General features: G+C 34.7%; 1 protein-coding gene across 1 annotated transcript in view; it reads right to left on the bottom strand.

Moving 5' to 3' along the window:
- ZNF280C (zinc finger protein 280C) overlaps positions 1-22,821 on the bottom strand; it is a 62,702-nt gene that overhangs the window by 16,585 nt on the left and 23,296 nt on the right. Inside the window, exons 7-14 of the mRNA XM_059385172.1 lie at positions 20,411-20,525; positions 17,322-17,492; positions 17,067-17,176; positions 10,091-10,308; positions 7,308-7,465; positions 6,531-6,631; positions 5,615-5,761; positions 3,933-3,961 (exon numbers count right to left, since the gene is read on the bottom strand). Of these exons, the coding sequence (XP_059241155.1) occupies positions 3,933-3,961; positions 5,615-5,761; positions 6,531-6,631; positions 7,308-7,465; positions 10,091-10,308; positions 17,067-17,176; positions 17,322-17,492; positions 20,411-20,525 (1,049 nt within the window). The remainder of the gene's footprint in view (positions 1-3,932; positions 3,962-5,614; positions 5,762-6,530; positions 6,632-7,307; positions 7,466-10,090; positions 10,309-17,066; positions 17,177-17,321; positions 17,493-20,410; positions 20,526-22,821) is intronic.

The following is a 22,821-nucleotide window of genomic DNA, read 5'->3' as shown; positions in this document are numbered from 1 at the left end:
CTAGTACTATGTTGAATAGCAGTGGTGATAATGGACATCCCTGCCATGTTCCTGACCTTAGGGGAAAAGCTTTCAGTTTTTCTCCATTGAGAATGATATTTGTGGTGGGTTTTTCATAGATGGATTTGATGATATTGAGGTATGTGCCCTCTATAAACCATTCATTTCAATGTTCAAATGTATTCATTTGAATACATTTGAAGTATAAACACATGATTCCATGAAAATGAGTTATACTGTATTTTTATCCTAGAAAAGACCAAGTTATTTTTAATTTTTAAAACTTCTATTTGCTTCATAAAAAGTTGAAATTCTCATAACCAAAAAATTTAATTAATTTAAATTTAAATAGACACAGGTGGCTAGTGGCTGTGATACTGAACAGCACACGTGTAGAAGTACAAATCAGAACAACTGATCCCAATCTACTGTCAGAGAACCCCTTGACTAGGTCTTCTCAAGGCCCATTATTATATTATCGGTGCGAATTGGGACCCAAGAGAGCTCTAAGTCATTGGCTCACAACTAGTGGGTCTTCTAATATATATTAACAATTACAGTCTTTATGTATATGCTCTAATTAAAAATATTTTTTATATTTATATGTAAATTTAGAACATACAAATGCAAAAGAATGTTTTCTCCAAAGCTACATCTCCACAGGCCCGTCACTATTTCTATGTTAAGCACAAAACAGTCATTTAGGAGAAGCGAATGAGTTAAAATAAACGAAAGTAGCTAGCAGTTACTGGTGCACAGCAGGCATTTGATAAATAAAATTTCTTTAAAAATTTCAAAGCAGGGGCGCCTGGGTGGCTCAGTCAGTTAAGCATCTGCCTTCGGCTCAGGTCATGATCCCAGGGTCCGGGGATCCCTGCTCGGCAGGAAGCCTGCTTCCCCATCTCCCTCTGCCTGCCGCTCCCCCTGCTTGTGTGTGCTCTGTCAAATAAATAAATAAAATCTTTTTTAAAAATTTCAAAGCAATATGGAAATATGTTTCTATATTACTGTTTTAGGTTCATTTTTAAGACAATTTTAAAGTATGGTACATTAGATCATATCATAGGTACAGGCAATGTAAACAGATTATTCACCTAATACATGCTTAAAAGAGAGGAGAAAGGGAAAAAGATCTCAGTCAAGAAACAGACAGCAAGGTAACAGGACAGAAAGAAAATTCCCCAGAGTACAGTCTGGAAGTCTTTTCTCTGCTGGTACCTATACCTCACCTAGTTTCACGATTTTAAATAGTATCCATCCAGTTGCCTACTCCACATCACTACTTGATATCTAATAGGTATTTCAAGTCCACATGGACAAAATTGAACTCTAAATTTTCCCCTGTTCACCCTGGAAAAAAAAAATCTGTTCCTTGCTTAGTCTTCCCAATATCTCAATAATGGGAACACCATTCTTGGTAGTGGCTCAGGACAAAAGAACTCGGTTACTCTTAACTCTTGTCTTTCACACCCCACATCCAGCAACTCATTAATAAAATCTGTCAGCTCTACCTTCACGATCACCTGTTCAGCCACAGTATCAGTCCAAACCACTCACGTGGACTCTAACAATAGCCTCCTGCCTTCTTGTTTCCACTCTTTCCTCCTAACAGTGTATTCTCTCCATAGTTCCCAGAGTCATCTCTCACATGCTTAAAGCTGCCAATGGCTTTCCATACCACCCCAAAATCCTAACTCTGGCTCACAAGACCCTACGCCATCTGCTCTGCTCTCTACTGGTATGATCTTCTTTCCTACTACTCTTGCTCCCACTTGTTTGCCATGCTCCGGCCACACTGGCCTTCTTGCTGCTCCTTGAACATCTAGATATATGCTCACCTCACTGCCTACTTACTGTTCCCTCTCCTTGGAATGTTCTCTCCCAGATACCCACATAGCTAACCCCTTATTTACTCTGGAGAGGCTCTCTTTGCCCATCTAAAAAACAGATATGGCTCCTTTACCTCCTAAGTCATGGCACTCACAGCCCTCACGTGTTTTCTTCCCATAGTACTTATCACCAGCTGGCATACATAAACATTCAGACATAATACACATACTTTTTTTCACTGCAATGCAAATTCCAGAGAGCACAAACTTTGCTTTGCTCACTTCTGTGAAACAGTCCCTGGCATATATTAAGCACTCAATAAGTATTTGTTAAATAAATAGTGAGGCAGACAGCAAGAGACTGACAGAGCGTGCACAAGAGAAGCAGGCACAATTTAACTAGTTGAAAATGTCTGCCATTTCATTGAATGAGCATTTACACAGCACCCTGGGATGGGAGACATTAAGCTACTATTCCCTTAGTTGGACTCAAGTCTTGCATATCTTAATGCATGTATGCTTGAGATGTGGTAAGGAGGATAATATAGTACATCTTTAAATAATACGACATTCAACCAAAAAATTGGTGATCTGTTTCAAGGATAGAGAATAACTTGTTTCATTTGAACTTCCTGACAAACACACTGTATTGTTTGGGTGATCTGAAGAATTCTGAAGGCTAATTCTGACTATCTGTAACATCTGCTTTGAGACTTAGCTTCAGTAAAGGATATGACTCTAGTAAAACCTTGGGCTTTAAGTCTATTTTTGGCTTTGCGCTTTATTAGAGAATATGACACTGGGCAAGTAACTTATTCTCTCTAAATCTTTGTTTCCTCATCGATGAAATGAAAATGACCACATACCTATTTTATAGGGTGGCTGAGAGGACTAAAACAAAATAATGGAAGTAAAAACACTGTGACTGTCATACTGCAAGTGATTAGTATATATTTACTTTTGATTTTTTTAAAGATCTAGTAAGAATACTCGACATATCTAAGGTCCCTCATCCTTTCTTAAAAGTTGTGCGAACTGTATTTGTTAGCTCTAAAATCACTTCAGACATGATAATATATTCCTTTTAGGAAAAGGTTACAACTAAAGTCTTTAAAAAGAATAAAATGAGCCATATATTCAATAATTCCTAATATTTAAAATCATACTTACATTATCTCAATTACAAGTATAATCTTGCTCAGTGACAGTTTTTGAGTCTTCTGTGAACAACTATGTAAACTGCAAGTGCTTTGAAAAATGCTTGATGATCCTTCTGATTCAGAGAGTCTTTCCTTGGGGCACCTGGGTGGCTCAGTGGTTAAGCCTCTGCCTTTGGTTCAGGTCATGATCTCAGGGTCCTAGGATTGAGCCCCACATCGGGCTCTCTGCTCAGCGAGGAGCCTGCTTTCCCCCTCTCCCACTGTCTGCCTCTCTGCCTACTTGTGATCTCTCTGTCGAATAAATAAAATCTTTAAAAAAAAAATAGAGTCTTTCCTCTGTTGTCCTCTGTTGACTGCTGACCGCCTAACTCTTAGGTACTCCAAACTCAAAAACTGGGCACCAATGTTGTGTCAGTAGTCCTCAAGACTACTCCCAGAACTTGTAGGACTTAGAAGTTGTTAAACTCATAGATAACGATTTATTATAGTGAAAGGATACAGAGCAGGATTAAAGGACATTGGGTGGAGTCTGGAGGATACTAGCACCAGTTTCCAAGCACCCTTTCCCAGTGGAGTTGCCCAGTACATGACTACATGACTCAGTCAATCCCCCAGCAACTAACTGCAGCAACATGTATCAAGTGCTTTTTACCAGGAAAGCTCTCTTGAGTCTAAGAGGCCAGAGGTTTGTTTTGTTTTGTTTTGTTTTGTTAACAAGGTTTAGTCACCAAATCTTCAGTCTCCCAGAGGAAAAGCAGGTGTTCACCATAATCGTACTTTTGGTACAAATGATCCAGAAAAGCTGGTAAAATTTGGCTTAGGTTCCAGACATGAAAAACCCTCATCAATTAATAACAAAGGCTCGGTTTCCAGGAGTTAGCCAAGGGCCAATTATGGAAGTATGCAAGTACTTATGAAAATGTACAGGATTTGAACAACTCACACCTGCTGGGTTAACTCTTCCTTATACACCTGGCAAATGAAGACATACAATTCAGGGTATGAAGAGTGACTACAGATCAGGTAAACCACTTTTAAGAGACACAGTCCCCATACCAGGTCCACCCATCTCTTTCTTACCTTTCTAAGGATACTATTACTCTGTTACATCTATACCTCACTCTGGAGCTTAGGAAAGCACGGCAGAAAGCACTGTGTTAAAAGCTTCATAATGAAGTAGTTAGAGCTGTTTTATATCTCATTCTTTCTTTCAAAATCAAAGGTCAAAAGATGGAATAAAGAACCGAGACCAGCATTTTCCAAACTATTTCTCAAGAAATGTTAATAGGTATTGTGCAAATAAATGGTTAAATAAGTATTGGGGACAGTCTATACAATATCCCTTCCTTGGAGATTTATGAGGTTTTCCAGCATTTTAAAAGCTCTAATCTTAAAATTAAAAAAAAAAACCCGTTAATTTTATAAATCTATCCATTTACTGAATTTCTTTTCCCAGGAGCAATTTTAGAGTGGGACATCTATTAACATCTGATGGAAAACCGTTGGGGAAACTCCAGAATAGAAAGATTTTACCTGAGGTTCTTTAAGGGTGAGATGTCATGCCAGCATGTTGGAACCATCCCAGTCATAACATAGGTGATTCTGAACATACTTGGATATTCTAATTTTGTAAATTTTTTTCAATTAACAAGTTGATTTCATGATCATCTAATGACTAGAACTGAAAACCATGTTAGCCCCAATGCTGAGTAAATTGGCCATGACAATGCAATCAATAATAAGAAAATGTAATGAGCTGAGGAGACAAAACTTGATTACATAATCATATTTAGTAAACTTTAGTAAACTAAATCATATTTAGTAAACTCACTGACTTCTAATTTTGGCAAAGGTACTGCTGCTCTTTCAAACACTCAAGAATAGGCTTACTGTTTCATCATAGTTTTCAGCCTAACTAAAGGATGGTCTAATTGTGTCAGGAAAAGACCCAGCAAGGATAAAATGAGAATTCAAGAGAAAGGGGCAAGCACTAACACTGGTATTCCAGAAACTACATAGCAGAACTGGCAAAAATCAACCAGAAACAAGTTATAACCTAAATGTAGCTCTTTGGCATAGTTCACATATTTAGAAATAAGTGTCATTGCTGTTTTCTTTGTCACTTGCTGCTACAAAAGACCATTCTGGGTTGCTAATAACAACCACATGTCTTTTCATAATGAAAAGTAAGTTATAAAGTGGAAATGAAGTTTGAAGAGGAGGAAAAAAGAAGAATGAGTCCTCAGTCTTAATCTCTAGTTCCAACACCTCCTCTTTCTTGCTCTTGATTAACTACCTTCAAAATCATTCCCATTTTCACCACTCTTAGATCCCTGAAATAGTCAACTTAAATATTTCATCCATCTTTCCTCTTCCCTTCCACTCCAGGGTTCCTATTTCTACCTAAGCTTCTGAATCTTCACTAGTCAAGAGCCTCATCACCACTGGGAGGCAGACAAAGAAAAGAAATGGAAGTTTCACAAGTCATTCAGCATAAATTGTAAATTAATTGTGTCACTTGGAATCACTTAACTTTCCTTTTAGAACAAATCTAACCAATGCTCAAAGTTTTATATATCTACCTTTTTACTAAGACAAAATGAGCAAATAACTGCTAAATCTCACCTGATGCTTCATGTAATGATTCATGTAGGGAGTTGCCATTCTACTAACTTTGAGGCAAAATGGACATAGCAAGTTCTTAGTGTTTTCATGAGATGCTCTAAAATGACTTTCTACATCAGAAAATGATGATGATCTAAACTGGCACACCTAGAAATACAAAGAGGGTTTAGTTTAACTTCAAAGTTCATAACTGAAACACGATTACATCAAAGTAGCAATGTCAAGTCATTCGTTTAAGAGGAATATCATGCACTACTAATTCAGCTCTGTTGCCTATACAACCAAGAATTCTAGCACTGGAAATAATAAGTATAATCCTTGAAAAAGAAAAGTTATCTTTTGAAGTTTAGGGATATATTCCTAAATATAACCAGATTTCCTTCTTTTCAGGTCTACTATCCCCCCTAACTTGCTTGAATTTTCAAACTCTGACATCTCTTGTCTGAGAAAGTTTTTCCTGCTACATAAAATAGAATATTCTTTTCTTTGGATTTTAGACAGCATCCAGGCTATGGCAAGAGGCAATTTTTCTTATCTTGCTATCTAATTGGGGACCACTTCAAATTCTGGAAAAATACAAGTTCCAAAGCATTTAGCTAAGTTCCCCATAACTAACAGCATTTCCTATTTCTCTGCCATGTCTATGTTCTTCTGTACATGGTAAGAAAATCCACATATTTGTCTTCTCCAGCAGGGTATTCTGTTTGTCTAGTACAGGGGTCAGTAAACCATAGCCTCTAGTCCAAGTCCAAACCATCAACACCTATATGAGTTATATCAAGGGAGCTTCCACTATTGAAGATTTTAGTAATTCATTTTATTCTAACAGTTATTAAAAAGATCAATAGAATAATACTATTTTGTAGCACATGAAACTAAAACAAGTACCTAAGTACATGATAAAATGTATGTGTACCTGGCAAATATATGGCATTTCACCGGGTTTATGAGTATCCTTCATATGTTGCAAAAGAGCATGCTCTGTTTCAAATGATAATTCACAGATTTTGCAAATCGCTGAAAGTAGGAAAAAAAAAACCACATTACTATTTTACAGATGTATAATAAATAAAAGAGTAATTTTGTACATCCACAACAATAGCAATAAGTAGTAACAGTAACAGTGGTGATGGCTCCAATAGTTCCATAGTTGTTAACTCTGTAATGTTGTTCCACGGACTCTACTTATATTAGCTTACCTCTCATGCCATCATTGACAGAATACTGCTATTTTACCCCCATTTTTCAGATGAGGAACCTGAGGCACAGAAAGATTAAGTAACTTGCCTAAAATCTCACAGCTATATTAAGATGCAGAACTGGAATTTAAATCCTAGCTAACCCCAGACTCTGTGATTTTTAATTATCATTGTGGTTACTTTTCTTATGAGAGTATAAATCAAGACTAACGATTTCATACTTGCAAACCAGAGAACCCTAACTTAGCCCCCTATACATAATGAACGCATGAGTTATGCAAAAGAAGTTTCTATGTACAAGAGGGACTTCAGTTTTAAAAAGCAACTCTATCGAAAAGTTTATATAAGTGAAAACCTGTCTTTAAACTGTGCCCTCAAATCCAAAGTCCATTTCTCATTTTTAGGTTTCTAATCAGAATTCTTAAGGATTCCTCATAGTTTAGATGACCAAAAAAAAAATTACTGTTCAAGACTTCAATAAAATTGTGACTTACTAGAAAACTCATGGGGAGTGTGTGTACTCTCAATGTGACACTGCAGCTGGAATGGTGTGGGATACTGACGGTAACAATGCTGGCAGGTAGTGTGGTTTTCCCAGCTCTCACTGTTCTGCTTCTCAAGTTCCAAATGGTGCTTCATGTGGTTCATAAACCTGTAAGTGATTGTCAACAGGTACAAATATTCAGATTTATAATCAAGGGAAAAAACCTCTTAAATAAAGATTTGAACCTAAATGGTAAAAATGCAGTTGTAGTACTCAAAATAATATCTCCAAAGTCTTAGAGTCCTCTAGAAAAGTGTGCACTTGAAATAACCACATTTATTTGTTTGTCAGTCAGAGAGAGCAAGCAAGCAGAAGTAGGGGGAGGGGCAGGCAGAGCAAGATCGATGCGGCACTCGATCCCAGGACCCAGGGATCATGACCTGAGCTGAAGGCAGACTCTTAACCAACTGAGCCATCCACTAGTCCCAATAATCACTTTCATTAAGTGGCTCAGTAAACAACTTTCTTTGCATCTTTGTTTTAAAACAATCCATTTCTACAGTTCATATGAAATACCACTAATTTGCTAGAACTCTTCATTACTTCAGATTTTAAAAAATTTTGTAAAAAGGGGCTCCTGGGTGGCTCAGTCAGTTAAGTATCTGCTTTCAGCTCAGGTCATGATCCCAGGGTCCTGGGATTAAGTCTCGAGTCAGGCTCCCTGCTCAGAGGGAAGCCTGCTTCTCCCTCTTCTCCCCGCTCCTTCTCTCTGTCTGTCTCTCTCTCTCTTGCTATCTCTCTCTCAAATAAATAAATAAATAAAACCTTTAAAAAATTTTGTAAAGGACAACAGGCTTCTTTTCCATACACAAAGTACTATTTACATTTGAAAATAAAATCCCTATGGAAAGAAAATCTTATCACCAAAAGCACCTACACAGTCCCGAGAGAAATCTTTCAAAGATATACAATAGGTTGTCAGCTGCCTAATGACAAATTAATATTTTTATTTGTGCTTTGGTTTCTAAATGCAAGTAGTAGAAATTTTAATACCTTTAATTATGAGGATTTTTCTTGATTACAAGAACCTTTTTGTTTTATTTAATAGTGCTGGTTTACTGTGAGCACAAGCACTTCATTTTTCACAGACCATGCCCTCTGAAGCACAGTCCACTTTTTAGCTCTACATTCCACTATCAGATTCCCTAATAGGTTTCTTTTTTTTCAAGGTTTTATATATTTATTTGACAGAAAGAGATCACAAGTAGGCAGAGAGGCAGGCAGAGAGGAGGAAGCAGGCTCCCTGACAAGCAGAGAGTCCAATGCAGGGCTTGATTCCAGGACCCTGAGATCATGACCTGAGTTGAAGGCAGAGGCTTAAGCCACTGGACCACCCAGGCTCCCCCTAAGAGGTTTCTTATAAGAAGGAATTATGACCTTCGGTGGCAGAGAGTAAAATATAAAAAGGCAGATCTATTTCAGAGCGCTTATTAAAACTTTTTACTAAATTTCAAAGTTATTCAAAGTAACAATTTTAATACTGAGTCAAATATTCACAGTTACTCATTATGAGTCCCAAAAGGATATAATCTTGAAGTGATAGTGTCATCAACCTAGGTAGCAATCATAATACACAGGCTTTAACACTTATCTTTTTACATCTCCTGCTCATGGTACACTCTGAAATATTTTTTTCTCCTTTAATTTTTTTAAGTAGGCTCCACACCCAATGTGAGGCTTGAACTCATGACCCTCAGATGAAGAATCACATGCTCTGCCAACTGAACCAGCCAGGTAACCACCCCCTTTAATTTTAACATCATCTCTATTAAAATCCGTTTTTTAAAAAAGTCCTAGTTTTGGCTAAATATTTACATATAAAGGTCATAAGCCATTAACCTTTCAGCTCATAACTTTAAGTAATAAATAAAATCTATCTGTATAAAGTGATCGGTTAACTAACTAGCTATCTCTCAATTATTACACTGCCCCCATCGGCAGTGCACGTTTCTCAAACCAGCAGATGGAGATGTGGGAAAAAGCAACCCCCTCACAAAACAATTCTCAGAATAAAATATCCCTAACTGGTTTTAGTGACACTTAATGCAGGAAAAAATAATCCTACAATATCTTGACAGGGCAGAGAGTAGAAATCTTGAACTATCAGCTTCTATCATCCTCTAAAACCATCAATTTGCCATCCCAGACTTTACTAGGATTGTAGATACATAATATGCCATATTCCTCAAAGACTGCAAAGTGAAAGTTCCTAAAATTTAAAGCATAACATATAAATCTTCAAAATCTTTAAAACTAAAAATTAAATCTCTACTTTTAAAATGTGTTAAATTAAAAACTCAAAGCAGACATGTTTCATAAACTGGCACTTCTCTAAAGAAGATCATCAAAAGTGTCACTTTCTCTGCAAGGTTAATGTGATAAAGATGATAATATGAAGTGAAAAACTAGAGTATTAAATAAGAATAACATGGAAGAGGTCAAAATGGATAAAATAGTTCTTCCTGTGATAGGCAAAGCAGATTCAAAAGAAGCTTAATAATAAAAACACCTCATTGAAAATTATGAATTCGATGATAAATATAGACAAGTGATTTTTCTCTAAGTTAAAATAAATTTTGCCCTTAAGTTGTATTAAAGAAATACAATGAAGGGGATCCACGTGTCAAACTCCTAAAATAGCTTATCTAGGATAGCACAGAAAAATAAAGATATGATATTTATATCAGTAGCATTCCAATTTTCAGACAGAAAGAGAAATAAATATTTACATACCTAATATTGTTTTTAAGAACTTTCAAGCAACTGAAGCATTTAAAGGTTGTGTAAGTCTTCTGTTCATCATCAATAGCTCCTTCATGTCTTCCATAGTAAAAGTCACTAACTAACATGATCAATTTTCCTTTCTCTGCACCGTTTTTTTTATTTTCAGTAATAGCAAGTTCTGCTTTAATCATTTCCAAAAATTTATTTACCATGTCTGGACAACAACGCTGAAAGAGAAAAAAAAAATATATGTAAGGTTTACTTAGGTCTTTTAAAAAAATTAGATACCAAAAAAACGATTCTCTGTTTATAACTAGGGCCAGCTTCTGTAAAACTATGCTTAGCAATATATCTGGAGAGACAGTCACCAAAATGTTGGCTTCTTTCTTTATAAAGTCTAAAAAATTCAAACAATCAAAAATTCAAACATCTCTTACCTTAATAACAAAATAACTTCAAAAACAAATTAAAAACCTGACGCCAGGGATGGCTATATACCTAACACCACTTTCCTTGTAATTTCAATTTTCAGATGTAAATATTTTAATAATTTGATCCTTGGCCCAAAACCTTTCACTTCATATATCAAGATATAGCTTAAAAGGAAAGGTATTTTATTTTATTTATTTTATGTTTTTAAAAGATTTTCATTTATTTTTTTGACAGAGAGAGAGAAAGCACAAGCAGGAGGAGCTACCGGCAGAGAGACAGGGAGAAACAGGCTTCCCACTGAGCAAGGAGTCCAATGCACAGCCAGATCCCTGGAGCCTAGGATCATGACCTGAGCCGAAAGATGACACTTAAATGACTAAGCCACTCAGGTGTCCCGGAAAGGTAGTTTCATATGCCATTATGTACACGTTAAATTATCAAATAATACAGTAGTATTTTGGTAAAGCCTGGCTGGAACTTGACTATAAGCACAGGTAACTTGCCATTCCCCAGACTCAAGGTACTGGCAAATGTACCAGACACAAAAAGGTAAGTGTAAGTTATAATTTAAAAACCTCAACACATTCTATCTAGAATGCTGAAATATGTAAAGGGGAAATCAACCTCATGAATAAAATCAAGACCTCAAATAAACTGACCCTAATATGGATACTTTCATATATATAAAGTTTTAATTCTCAATGAGATAAAACTAGTTCATTTATTATATACAATTTTCAGTTGTGGAATTTCACTAAAGAATTCTTTAAGAATAGTTAGAGAGCAAAATATAAACTTTTCTTTAAAAAAAAAAAGATTTTATTTATTTATTTGACAGACAGAGATCACAAGTAGGCAGAGAGGCAGGCAGAGAGAGAGAGAGAGAGAGAGAGGGAGGAAGTAGGCTCCCCGCTGAGCAGAGAGCCCAATGCGGGGCTCGATCCCAGTACCCTGGGATCATAACCTGAGCCGAAGGCAGAGGCTTTAACCCACTGAGCCACCCAGGCGCCCCTAAAAATATAAACTTTTCTAAAAACCCAAACTACATACTCACAAAGCAACCACAAAGTGAAAAACCTAGAAAAATAAAAACAAAAAATTGTGACAGAATCAAGACCAATCAAACCTATCAGATCAATTAAATCTATCCTATCAATGAATACAGATGGGTAGGTTTAACTCAGCTACTGAAAAAAGAAATTTCACACAGGATCACAAAAGAAAAAAGGACTCTATGAAATTAAGACATATACCCCAAACAAAGTGATTTGGAAGGCTTGAAAATAAAAAGTTAAACAAAGAATATAACAACAAATGGTAATAATGAGAAAACAAGGGTTGTGAAACTATGTCAAACAAAACAAAATCCAGGTCAAAAAGGGAACACTTAATAAAAATGCTAAAGGATACATTTACAATGAAGTTAAAAGAGATAAATTCATCTATATCCTAAATAGTAATGGCCATAGAACAGAATTAGAAGGTATCAAAGAAAATAGTGTTAATTTCAGACTTTGAGACCTACTCAAAAAATGACAGAACAAACAGATGAACATAAATGAAGACACAGGAACCTCATAACATAGTAGTATGTTAGATTTGATTGATAACTATCAATTCCATACTCCAAAACGAAATCATATCCCTTATTTTCAAGTTTCTATGTAACATTCAAGAAAGCAGCCCACATAATTTTCAAAATGGAGAGAAAAGGACCTGGGCTTTGCCATCAAAGAGACTGAGGTTTCAACTTCAGCTATGCCAATTAACTGGCTATAAAACAATGAGAAAAAGATCCAGCCTAAAGAATTTTCCAAGGATTAAATGAAATAATACCTTAAAGCTTAGAACAGTGTCTTAGATCAACAGAATGTTTAACTAACACTAAAAATTCTTCCTCTGGAAGAAAAGATTATCTTTGTGGTATACCTATCTCCTTACCTATAGTAACAGCAAAAGATCATTCACAAATAAACTAAAATTCACATTTTTTTCAAAATGGAAATCCTTACTGTACTATTATGTAAATTTAACTGATATATAAAAACACGTAGTGGAATGCCTGGATGGTTTGGGTGGTTGGGCCTTTCTTTGGCTCGGGTCATGATCCCAGGTTCCTGGGTCTTAGTCCCATATTGGGCTCCTTCCTCAGCTAGGAGCCTGCTTCTCCCTCTGTGTGTTGCTCTCCTGTTTGTGTGCACACTCTCTTCCTTTCTGACAAATAAATGCAAAACCTTTAAAAACAAAGCATAAACTAAAATGTACAAGTCTCACTTATGTTTTTAATGACAATGCTACAAGAAATAAAAGCTACATTTTAGAGTATTTTTGCTACTTTTTTCAGGTACAGAAGTATATATAATGTGCTATGATTTGTGTATAAAACGGAAAATAAGAACACTCATGTGTGCTTGTACATTCAGAAATTAAGTCAAAGAGGATATAAAACAAATTAGTAAAAAATGATTTCCTTTGCAAGTCCTACTGGGAACTACGCAAATAGATGAAGTGGAATTCTTCACTGTGTACCTTCTTTTTTCTTCTTTTTTTAAAGTTTTTACTTTCATTCAAGTTAGTTAACATACAGTGTTATATTAGTTTCAGGTGTACAATATAGTGATTCGACACTTCCACACAACAACTGGTACTCATCACAAGTGCAGTCCTTAATCACCTATTTCAGCTATTTCTGCCCCCTTTGGTAACCATCAGTTTGTTCTCTGTAAGTCTACTTCTTGGTTTGCCTCTCTCTTTCTCCTTTTTCCTTTGCTCAATTTGTTTTTTAAATTCCACATATAAGTGAAATCACATGGTATTTGTCTTTCTCTGACTGACATTTCTCTTGGCATACTCTCTAGCTCCATCCAAGTCACTGTAAATGGCAAGATTTCACTTTCTTTGGCTGATTCATATTCCATTGTGTATATATTCCACATCTTTATTCATTCATCAGTGGATACCTGGGCTGCTTCTATATCTTGGCTACTGTAAATAATGGTGCTATGAATACGGGGGTGCAAGGTATCTCTCAGAATTAATGTTTCTTTATTCTTTGGGTAAATACCCAATAGTGCAATTCTGGTGGTAGGGTAGTTCTATTTTTAACTTTTTGAGGAACCTCCATTCTGTTTCCTGCATCAGTTCACATTCCCACCAACACTGCATGAGGGTTCCTTTTTCTACACATCCTTGCCAACACCTTTTGTTTCTTGTGCTGTTTATTTTAGCCATTCTGACACGTGTTAGGTGATATTTTAGTGTAGTTTTAATTTGCATTTCCTTTATGGTAAAGAATGATGAACACCCACCTTCTTAGACTTTTTGAATCACATGACTTCATTACCCTCCAAATTAAATAAACTAAAGGTAACTAAACTACTCAGCCTTTTCTCTTTCCATCTATGATGTAAAACATGATGGACACTGGGGAGGGTACGTGCTATGGTGAGTGCTGTGAATTGTGTAAAACTGATGAATCACAGACCTGTACCCCTGAAACAAATAATACATTATAAGTTAATTTTAAAAGGTCAATTATCATATGGTTTCACTTACTTGTGAAGCATAAAGAATAACATGGAGGACATTAGGAGAAGGAAAGGAAAAGTGAATTGGGGGAAATCGGAGGGGGAGAGGAAGCTTGAGAGACTGTGGACTCTGAGAAACAAACTGAGGGTTTTGGAGGGGAGGGGGCTGGGGAGATGGGTGAGCCTGGTGGTGGGTATTAAGGACATTTAATGTCCTTAAAACATGGAGCACTAAGTGTGGTGTATAAACAATGACTCCTGGAACACTGAAAAAATAACATAAAATTTTTAAAAATAATAAAACAGATAACTCTATTTTTTGTATTTATAAATAGAATACTGTAGTGAGTATATTAATGAAGGATCATTGCTACACTCTATTTTTTATAAATATAAAAAATACTGTAGTAACTATATTAATGAAGGAACACTGTTACATGCAACAGAATGGATAAATTTCACAGGCATGATGTTGAAGAAACAAGAAAAAGTGGACATATTTAAAGCTAAAGACTAGGCAAAACTAGAAGTCACAATCAAGGACAATTTGGGGAAGTGACTCTTTCTTGTACACTCGAGTGTTCTATTTCTGGAGCTGCAGTCTTGTAATGGAAGTGCTCACTTTGTAAATAGTGATTATTTTACTGGTGACTTGTTCAATTTTCTGTGCCCTTCAACAATTTAAAAGTGGTGTCTGATTCTCGACCTTCATTAATAAAGAGTTAAATCTGTTAATGAAAAATCATATATGTTTATAACATGTAAAATATTTTATATATTATTAGATTATAGTTAGGTTATATTATTATATATTATAACATATAAAAATTTTAAAAAGATAAAAAACATCAAGTATCTGTACATAATATCACAAAGATAGGAAGATTGAAAACACTGGCAAAAGTTAATTTTTATATAAAACCAAATCCCAAAGTCCAGTTCACAGGAATCACACTCAGGGAAGTAGAAAAAGTGATAGATCAAACACAGTTTTGCCCAAGAATAAAGAAATTGTGTTTGGAATTTTACAATTCTTTTCTTTCTACATTTTTTGTAAAATGCTGAATTTCAATGAAAAATCTGCCAATCTTTGAAATAGCAAGCAATTAACTTTTCCTAAGTTGCTTCTTTGCTTTGCAGTCTTCTCATCCCCTCTTTCTTGAATATAATCTGCACTGCCTTTTTTCTTGCCTCCTTTTTCCCTTCTTGCCATTTATATTTGGGCATGCAAGAAGAATACAGATTATCTTTCCACAGACAAACAGAACGCTGCAATATCTACCAAAATATTTTAAGCGGAATAATACTTAGACCTCATATTTCATTAGTACTTCAAAAATTACCCAAAACCGAATTTCAAGAGCTTCCTATGCCAACATAAAGCTAAAATTTATAACAATTACACAAACTACATTCTGGATTGAGTTAACACTATCATTTCTTGTGAAATGCTCTACCATTATGAGTTTACGTCCAAGTGTTGAACATTAAAATGCAAGACTGAGATTTTGAGTAACGTGACATGCATATGTCACCAGACAAAAAGTCATGTTAAAAAAGGAATTTTTAAGTTACAGGAAAGATTAAGCACCAAACAAAATGCCTGCTTTATAAGAGGTTTCAATGGCATTACCTAGTCAATAAAATATCCTGAAAAATATATTATTTTCATTAAAAGTTAAAATACAATATGCATAGATTCTTTTTTTTTTTTTAAGTAGGTTCCACATCCAGTGTGGAGCCCAATGCAGGGCTTGAACTCACCACGGTGAGATCAGATCAAGACCTGAGTGGAGATCAAGTTAGATACTCAAGTGACCCACCCAGATGCTGTACAATATGCACAGAGATTCAAGCGCCAAGGGTGAGTGCCAGCGGCCTGGGGACCCTATAGGACAAAGGCTGCAGCCCCTGCACAACTTGGTGGCTGTAATGCATGGGACTCACTTATCTGGGAATCGTTTGGGATTGAATAGAGCAATGTAATTACCGGCAGCCCCAGAGAGGGATCCCCTACTGCTGAACCGTTTTTGCTGGTTGGGGCAAATGATTTTACAAATGAGATTTGCCATTGACATCTGTTCTACAAGTGGCAAAATGTCAGAAATGAAGAGAAATGTTAAGATCCAAGAAAGAAATGACTTATCTGGGAAAACTCCAACACCCACAAATACTCTTAGGGCTGTCACTAAGAGAAACACCAGACTTTCTAAAAAGTCTTCTAGATATAATACTTTAAAGAGCTTGGAGGTAGGTCTATTTATTCCATTTCTTAAAATACAACATATTGTGTTTAATGTATTCTCTCAAGCCTCAGAAATCAATTCAATGACAGTCACATCTCTTAGACAAAGCAACAACTAAAGCTTTGATCTAGCATCCTTAGCTGTAAAGCAACTCCCACACATTGTCACTTTCACCTTACTTCAGCATCCAGCTCCAGAAAACAGATACTTTTACCAATAATTTTATGGTTGATAAAGCCATCATCACATATAATAAAATTATCAAAGATTACTTGGTGTTCTCTAATACCCCCCCAAAAATACAATATGCATATACTATAGAACATATAAGCTTATTTTTTTAAGATTTCATGATTGGGAAAGATTTTAAAATCTTGTATAAAGATAATCATCATAAATATAAATTTTTGCTTAGGTTATATATAGAAATACCAATGAGAAGATTTCTTATCTAAATACCCGGACAAACTGTCATTTACCACATATCAATCCTTAATGTTTTCAGAGAGTTGTCAATATTTTTAAAAATCAAAACTTTTTTAAACTTTTTTTTAAAAGATTTTATTTATTTTTTTGTCTGAGAGAGAGGAAGAGAGAGAGAGAAAGAAAGCGCACAAACAGTGGGAGCAGCAGGAAGAAGAAACAGGCTCCTTGATGAGCAACGAGATGGATGTGGGACTTGATCCTAGGATGCTGGGATCATGACCTGAGCTGAAGGCAGATGCTTAACTGACTTAGCCACCCAGAGTCCCTAAAAGACAAATTTTGAAAAAGTTTTACCTTCATGTGATATTTCAAAGGATCCAGAAGATTAAACTTTACATTGCACTTTGGACAGGATCTTAAAAAAGATGTTCCAGTTTTATAGTGAGCTGATGAGGTATTTGTACCTAAAATAGATTAAAAATTTTCAGGACTCAAATTCTTTTTTAAACATTAAACAACCAGTAATAAAAGTTTAAAAATTCGTATCAATTTATAAAATTAACGTATAAATAATATAATTTCTATTTTATATGCTAGATTCATATTTACCTTTTGATATCATAACATGGGAAGATGTCACTGGAGGAGAGTTACTTAGAGACAATGAAGCAGAAGGACTTATATCAGAAACACTTTCGCTGGTCTTTGGCTTTTTTGGAGTAACACTGTTTACTTTAGAAGCAGAAGAACGTTTTAATATAGGCAGAGTTTCATTTATACCTAAAATAATAGAGGGAAAAATATCTGTGAATACTTTAGTATAGAACACTGCCTACAAATGCTACTAAAATGGCTTTATATTTGAATTTAAGTAACCACCTTGAAGCTAAATTAAAGATAATATAATTGAATTATATCATATAAATGACAAAGAATGATCAAAATTTGTATGATCACAAAAGAAAAATTTAAATGATCAATAGAAAAATTATACAAATAGCTATTATGAACTACACATATTTGAACAACTCACAGAATAAACTTTTACAAGAAAATTCTAGAAAGACTTTTAAATAATATATAAATAGGTATAAAAGAAGTCAGACCAAAAGAATCTGAAGCAAAAGAAGAAAAAAAATGAAAACACAGAGAATGTTCAAAGCTCAGTTCGCACAAATGAATTTACCTTTAGATGCTTAAATACTTTTAGGCTTGGAAACAAAACAACCTTTGTTCTAAAAATTCAGAGAAACCCTTTAAGATACTTAAAAAACTAAGATGCCTAATGGAAAACTCTGAGTTGGTTCTTTTTCCACTTACTAACAATCTGATGGGTTTAAATTATCCGTTTATTTCCTATGAACCGAGTACAAACAACTAATCTTGAATAATACCTTGCTCCTTCATATGAAAAGTCTTGTTAGTATAATGGTATTCAAACTATATTCCCCTGAGGCTAATGGTTTTGCCTTAGGGAATTTACTAAGCATGTCAGATAGAAAAACTCTCCTTTTACCTTTTTTATAAAAAATTAGATTTTTACATAAAATTTTGTTTGAAGAGATTTCATTACCAAAGATAGTTCTGAGTTTGAAAACCATCACCTTAAAGGCTAAGGTATCATGTAATTCAGGGCATTTGCAAAACAAGTGGGGCTATTTAGGCTAAAACCAGACACAACAAAACTCCTTTTGAAAATAACATACAATTGTACTTTGTGATAAAGATTCCAAAACTGCACACCATATTTTCAATGCTCCCAACTATACACTAATAGGAGAAGCCGTAGAATAGAGAAATACATAGAAAAGGAAAGCATTGCATTAGTGGACTCCTCTACCAAATTTGTAGATCATTCTTTGGCTTAACAGAAATGATTTTTTTCCATCTTCTAGCACATGGTTACTGACAGCTATACTACAGGCACTTGGGACTAATATCTGTATCATCACTAAAATTTTTCTCAGATGCTTAGGTTACTTAAATAACCAGTAAGTGCTGGTATTTTGGCAACTAGTTCTCTAGCAGGCTGTATCATAAAATAGACTGTTTTGTATACAATTTTTTTAAGTAGGAGTAAATCTCCAAGTTAAATAAAATCACTCTAAGCTCAATAGTTTTAAATTCTAATACTTTAACTTGTTTATTTCTATTGCCTCTGGCTTGTGCTGTTCACTATCTTCAACAGTGCCAATAAAAATCCTATTCTCATTCCTCAAAATAAAGTTCCAATCCAAACTTCTCCAAGAACCTTCTGTCATCATCTTTGACAGGAGTCTATTAATCATGCTTCTGAACACATAATACATATTGTCATTCATAATTATCATTCTAAGAACTGTTTATTGTCAAGTCCTTTAAAGGTTTAAGGCATTTTTCATTTCTCGCTTATCTCATTTGAGCCTCAAAAAAGGCCTGAGGTAAGTAGAGCAAGAATTAAAATTATATCTCCAAAAGGTGACTTCAGGTCTGGAGAATGAATGTATTATCTGAGAAAGATAAAAGTCTGTATTTCAATAAAATGAGAAAATTGAAGTGTAAAGAGTGACTCGATAAAGGCCACAAACATCTTTAGGATACAGGCTCAAACCCACACCTTCCTAATTGACTATAACGCTATTTCCCATCAAGGCAAAGTTCTCCTTCCTGCAATACAACTTACAGAGAGAAGAGGCATCACTGTCTTTACCCCCTAGAATCTTTAAGAATTCAGACTTTTTCTCTGAATAAAGACCATGTACATTATAAAATCAGATTTCAGACAACTATTTTACCTCATTTATTCGGGCTCTTGGCTATTTTACTAATTAGATAAATGACAATTAGGTGATTAACAAACCACATGTTATCAAAATGGGAAAAATATTTTTGGCAAACATATTACTATAATTTTTTTCTATTTTGGTTTGGTAAATGTATATAAATTTGTTAGTAAACAATTTAAACATTAAAAAGGCTTATGTACCTCTGTCTAATTATTGAAATATAACAAATTTACTCATATACAAACAGCAATTGCTTTGATTATGGGGAATATTTCAACTAAATAAAATTCTTTCATGGTATACTAATTTATTTCAAGTTAATGAAGAACTTTGTTATTATATACAAAGAACTGTAGTTCTTCAATTGAAAACTCACATTATTCCTTCAATGGGTATTTACTAAGTACTTACTGTGCACAAATCACCATTTTTGTAATACTCCCTCTCTTTTTTAAAATTCCCTCTTTTTATAATAATACTCTATAATCATATTTAACTATCATATCGACATCATTTATTTGGAAAGAAAGACACCAGCTTATTAAAAAAATCAACTATAACCATGTACTTTTTCTCATACTAATGGCCTTCTAAATGATTAATACTTTTTTTATATGATAGTATTAGGTCATTAGGAGCCTTCCTGGACTCACAGAAATTACATGAAGATTTTTCAGCCATGACTGGTTCCAAGTGAGAAGGAGCTAAAAAAATATATGTTAGCTAACTTAATAGAAATATAATATTGTATTATTAAATACAAATTTATAAAAAAGAAATCACACAAGAAATGCATTCAGGGAGTGTTAGCTTCTATTTTATGGTACATGAAAAACTTAATATGAAGGCATGGGTTTCAAAACAGAAATTCATTCCATATCTATATTCATCAAGTTTCTTTTTAGTATTTTCAAAAAAAGTGCTAAGCCAAACCTTCGATATAAATTGTTGATCCCTCTTGGGACAGTGGAATTGTATCCTGGGTCAAGTCAAATAGTAACTCTGAAGAATCATCCGATTCAACTTGTGATGAATTCTTTGTAAAATCCTGTAAAAAGTTATAATTACTTTGTTTCATAAGCTTGTAAAAAGGTAAATTAAATGTATGACAATACTATAAACACCTTAATAATTCAATTACTGATAAGCTATAAAACACTAAGATAATTGTTACTCTGTTTAAGTTGGCATTTAGTGGGTAAGGGTTATATGGGAACTCTCTGGATTTCTTCTGCAATTTTTCTATAAATCTGAAATTAGTTTGAAATTAAAAATTACAATTACAAAATAATGACAATATTATTGGCAAAGTAGACACGTTTTGGTACAACTTTTCCACAAGAAAATTTTGGCAATATCTATCAAGGGATTTAAAAAGTTCATATCCTTTGACCCAAATATTCCACTTACATGAATTTACACTAAGGAAATGAAGATATTTAATGAGAATTATTTATAACAAAAAATAACAACCTGTATGCCGAACAATGGAGGAATGATTAAGTAAATGATAGGCTATAATGCAACATCATCCTTTTGAAAAGTAACCAAAAAGAAAGAAAACTGTTTCCAATATGAAGTTCAGTGAAAAAAGAGGAGCTCATATCTGTGTACAAAATGTAATCCTGATTGATATATTCTATATACCACACTAATCACCTGTAAAAAACGAAATCAAAGTACAGTATGTATTGTCTTCTGTTTCCTTTCTAACTACCACCCCTATACACAGCACCTTTATAATAGGAATATAAGAGTCTTGCTTGCATGTTCTGTGCTTACAAGTTGAAAAAAAATCAGGTTTTAAGAATTTTACTTTGTTATTAATTTTTCTGTTTACATGAGCTTAGTAAGAAGTTATGGAGGCAGATATTTAACTGAACCAAACCATTCCACTCCTAGAATTTGAGCATTACAGGCAGATTTCTGCATTCGAGTCTTAACATGTATTATATAAAATGGCTATATGACTCAATGATGACTTTATGACTTAACTGTAACCAAGCATAATCTTCTGCAAGGTAAGTATTTTCTCCAAATATTTGCACTTACAAATGAAAAAATTCACTAGCAATTCTCCAAATAGTTCTTTCACAGAAGTTCCTCCAAATAAAGTTAATATTTATTTTTTTCTAAAGATTTTATTTATTTGAGAGAGACAGAATGAGAGAGAGAGAGAATGGGAGGGGGGAGGGTCAGAAGGAGAAGCAGACTCCCTGCTGAGCAGGGAGACTGATAAAGGACTCCATCCTGAGACTTCAGGGTCATGACCGAGCCACAGGCAGTTGCTTAACCAACTGAACCACCCAGGCACCCCTAAAATTAATACTTTAAGCCTCTTCCTAGGTAATAACTCTGGCCAATTAAGTACCATCATTTCATAGAGTAGACATATTAGTCAACAAATAAATTATTAAAATAAGTTTCCAATTGGGAATTTTTTATATCTCATAAAATAGTTCAGAAAGATACAAAATACAAGTGAGGTGTGAGAGGCAATAGAATGGGATTTATTTATTTAACTTTGGAATCTTGGGCCAGTCACTTCTGAGATTCAAGTTTTCGCCTTTCCAACCGAAATAATAACTGCCAATCATTGTCTATTTAAAATGTAGTTGACTCTTTTACAGTCCATGTATCATATCAGGTAGTTATAACAACAGTACTAATAAAGGCCTAATACTATCTCCCACTTTATAAATAGGTAAACTAAAGTTCAGTATAGTTAAGTAAGGTTCCCAATACAACCCAGCTTGTTATGAAGCTGGAATTAGAACCTAGGTTGCCATGATAATAAATCCTGTGCCCTTGGGGCACCTGGGTGGTGGCATCAGTTAAGCATCCAACTCTTCTTTTTTTTTCCCTAAGTAGGCTCCACACTGGGTAGGGAGATCATGACCTGAGCCAAAACCAAGAGCCGGAAGCTTAACTGACTGAGTCACTCAGGCAACCCAGGTGTCCACCTGACTCTTGATCCCAGCGTCCTGAGTTTAAGCCCTGTGGGTATGGAGCCTACTTAAAAACAAAACAAAACAAAAAAACCCCTATGCCCTTAATCTATAACACACTGATATTAAAAGGAATAATAATTATCTTCTAGACTGCCCCAAAGAGTCGTGGTAAAGAGAAGAAAACACTTAAATTTTTCAGAGAAAATTCACTTATGTAGGATTCTCAATTTATTTGAAAATATAGATCCGTCATTCTCCGCCCTGGCTCACATGAGAATCACCTGGAGAGTTAAAAAAACAAAAAACAAAAAACAAAAAACTACCATGCCCAGGCCTCAACCCAGATCAAATGACAAAAACGTGTTTTTTTTTTTTTTTTTTTTTTTTTTTTTT

This window comes from Mustela nigripes, chromosome X (genome assembly GCF_022355385.1).
Source record: "Mustela nigripes isolate SB6536 chromosome X, MUSNIG.SB6536, whole genome shotgun sequence".
Taxonomy (NCBI): domain Eukaryota; kingdom Metazoa; phylum Chordata; class Mammalia; order Carnivora; family Mustelidae; genus Mustela; species Mustela nigripes.
The sequence above is the reverse complement of the archived record's forward strand: the minus strand, read 5'-3'. Positions and strand labels throughout refer to the sequence as shown.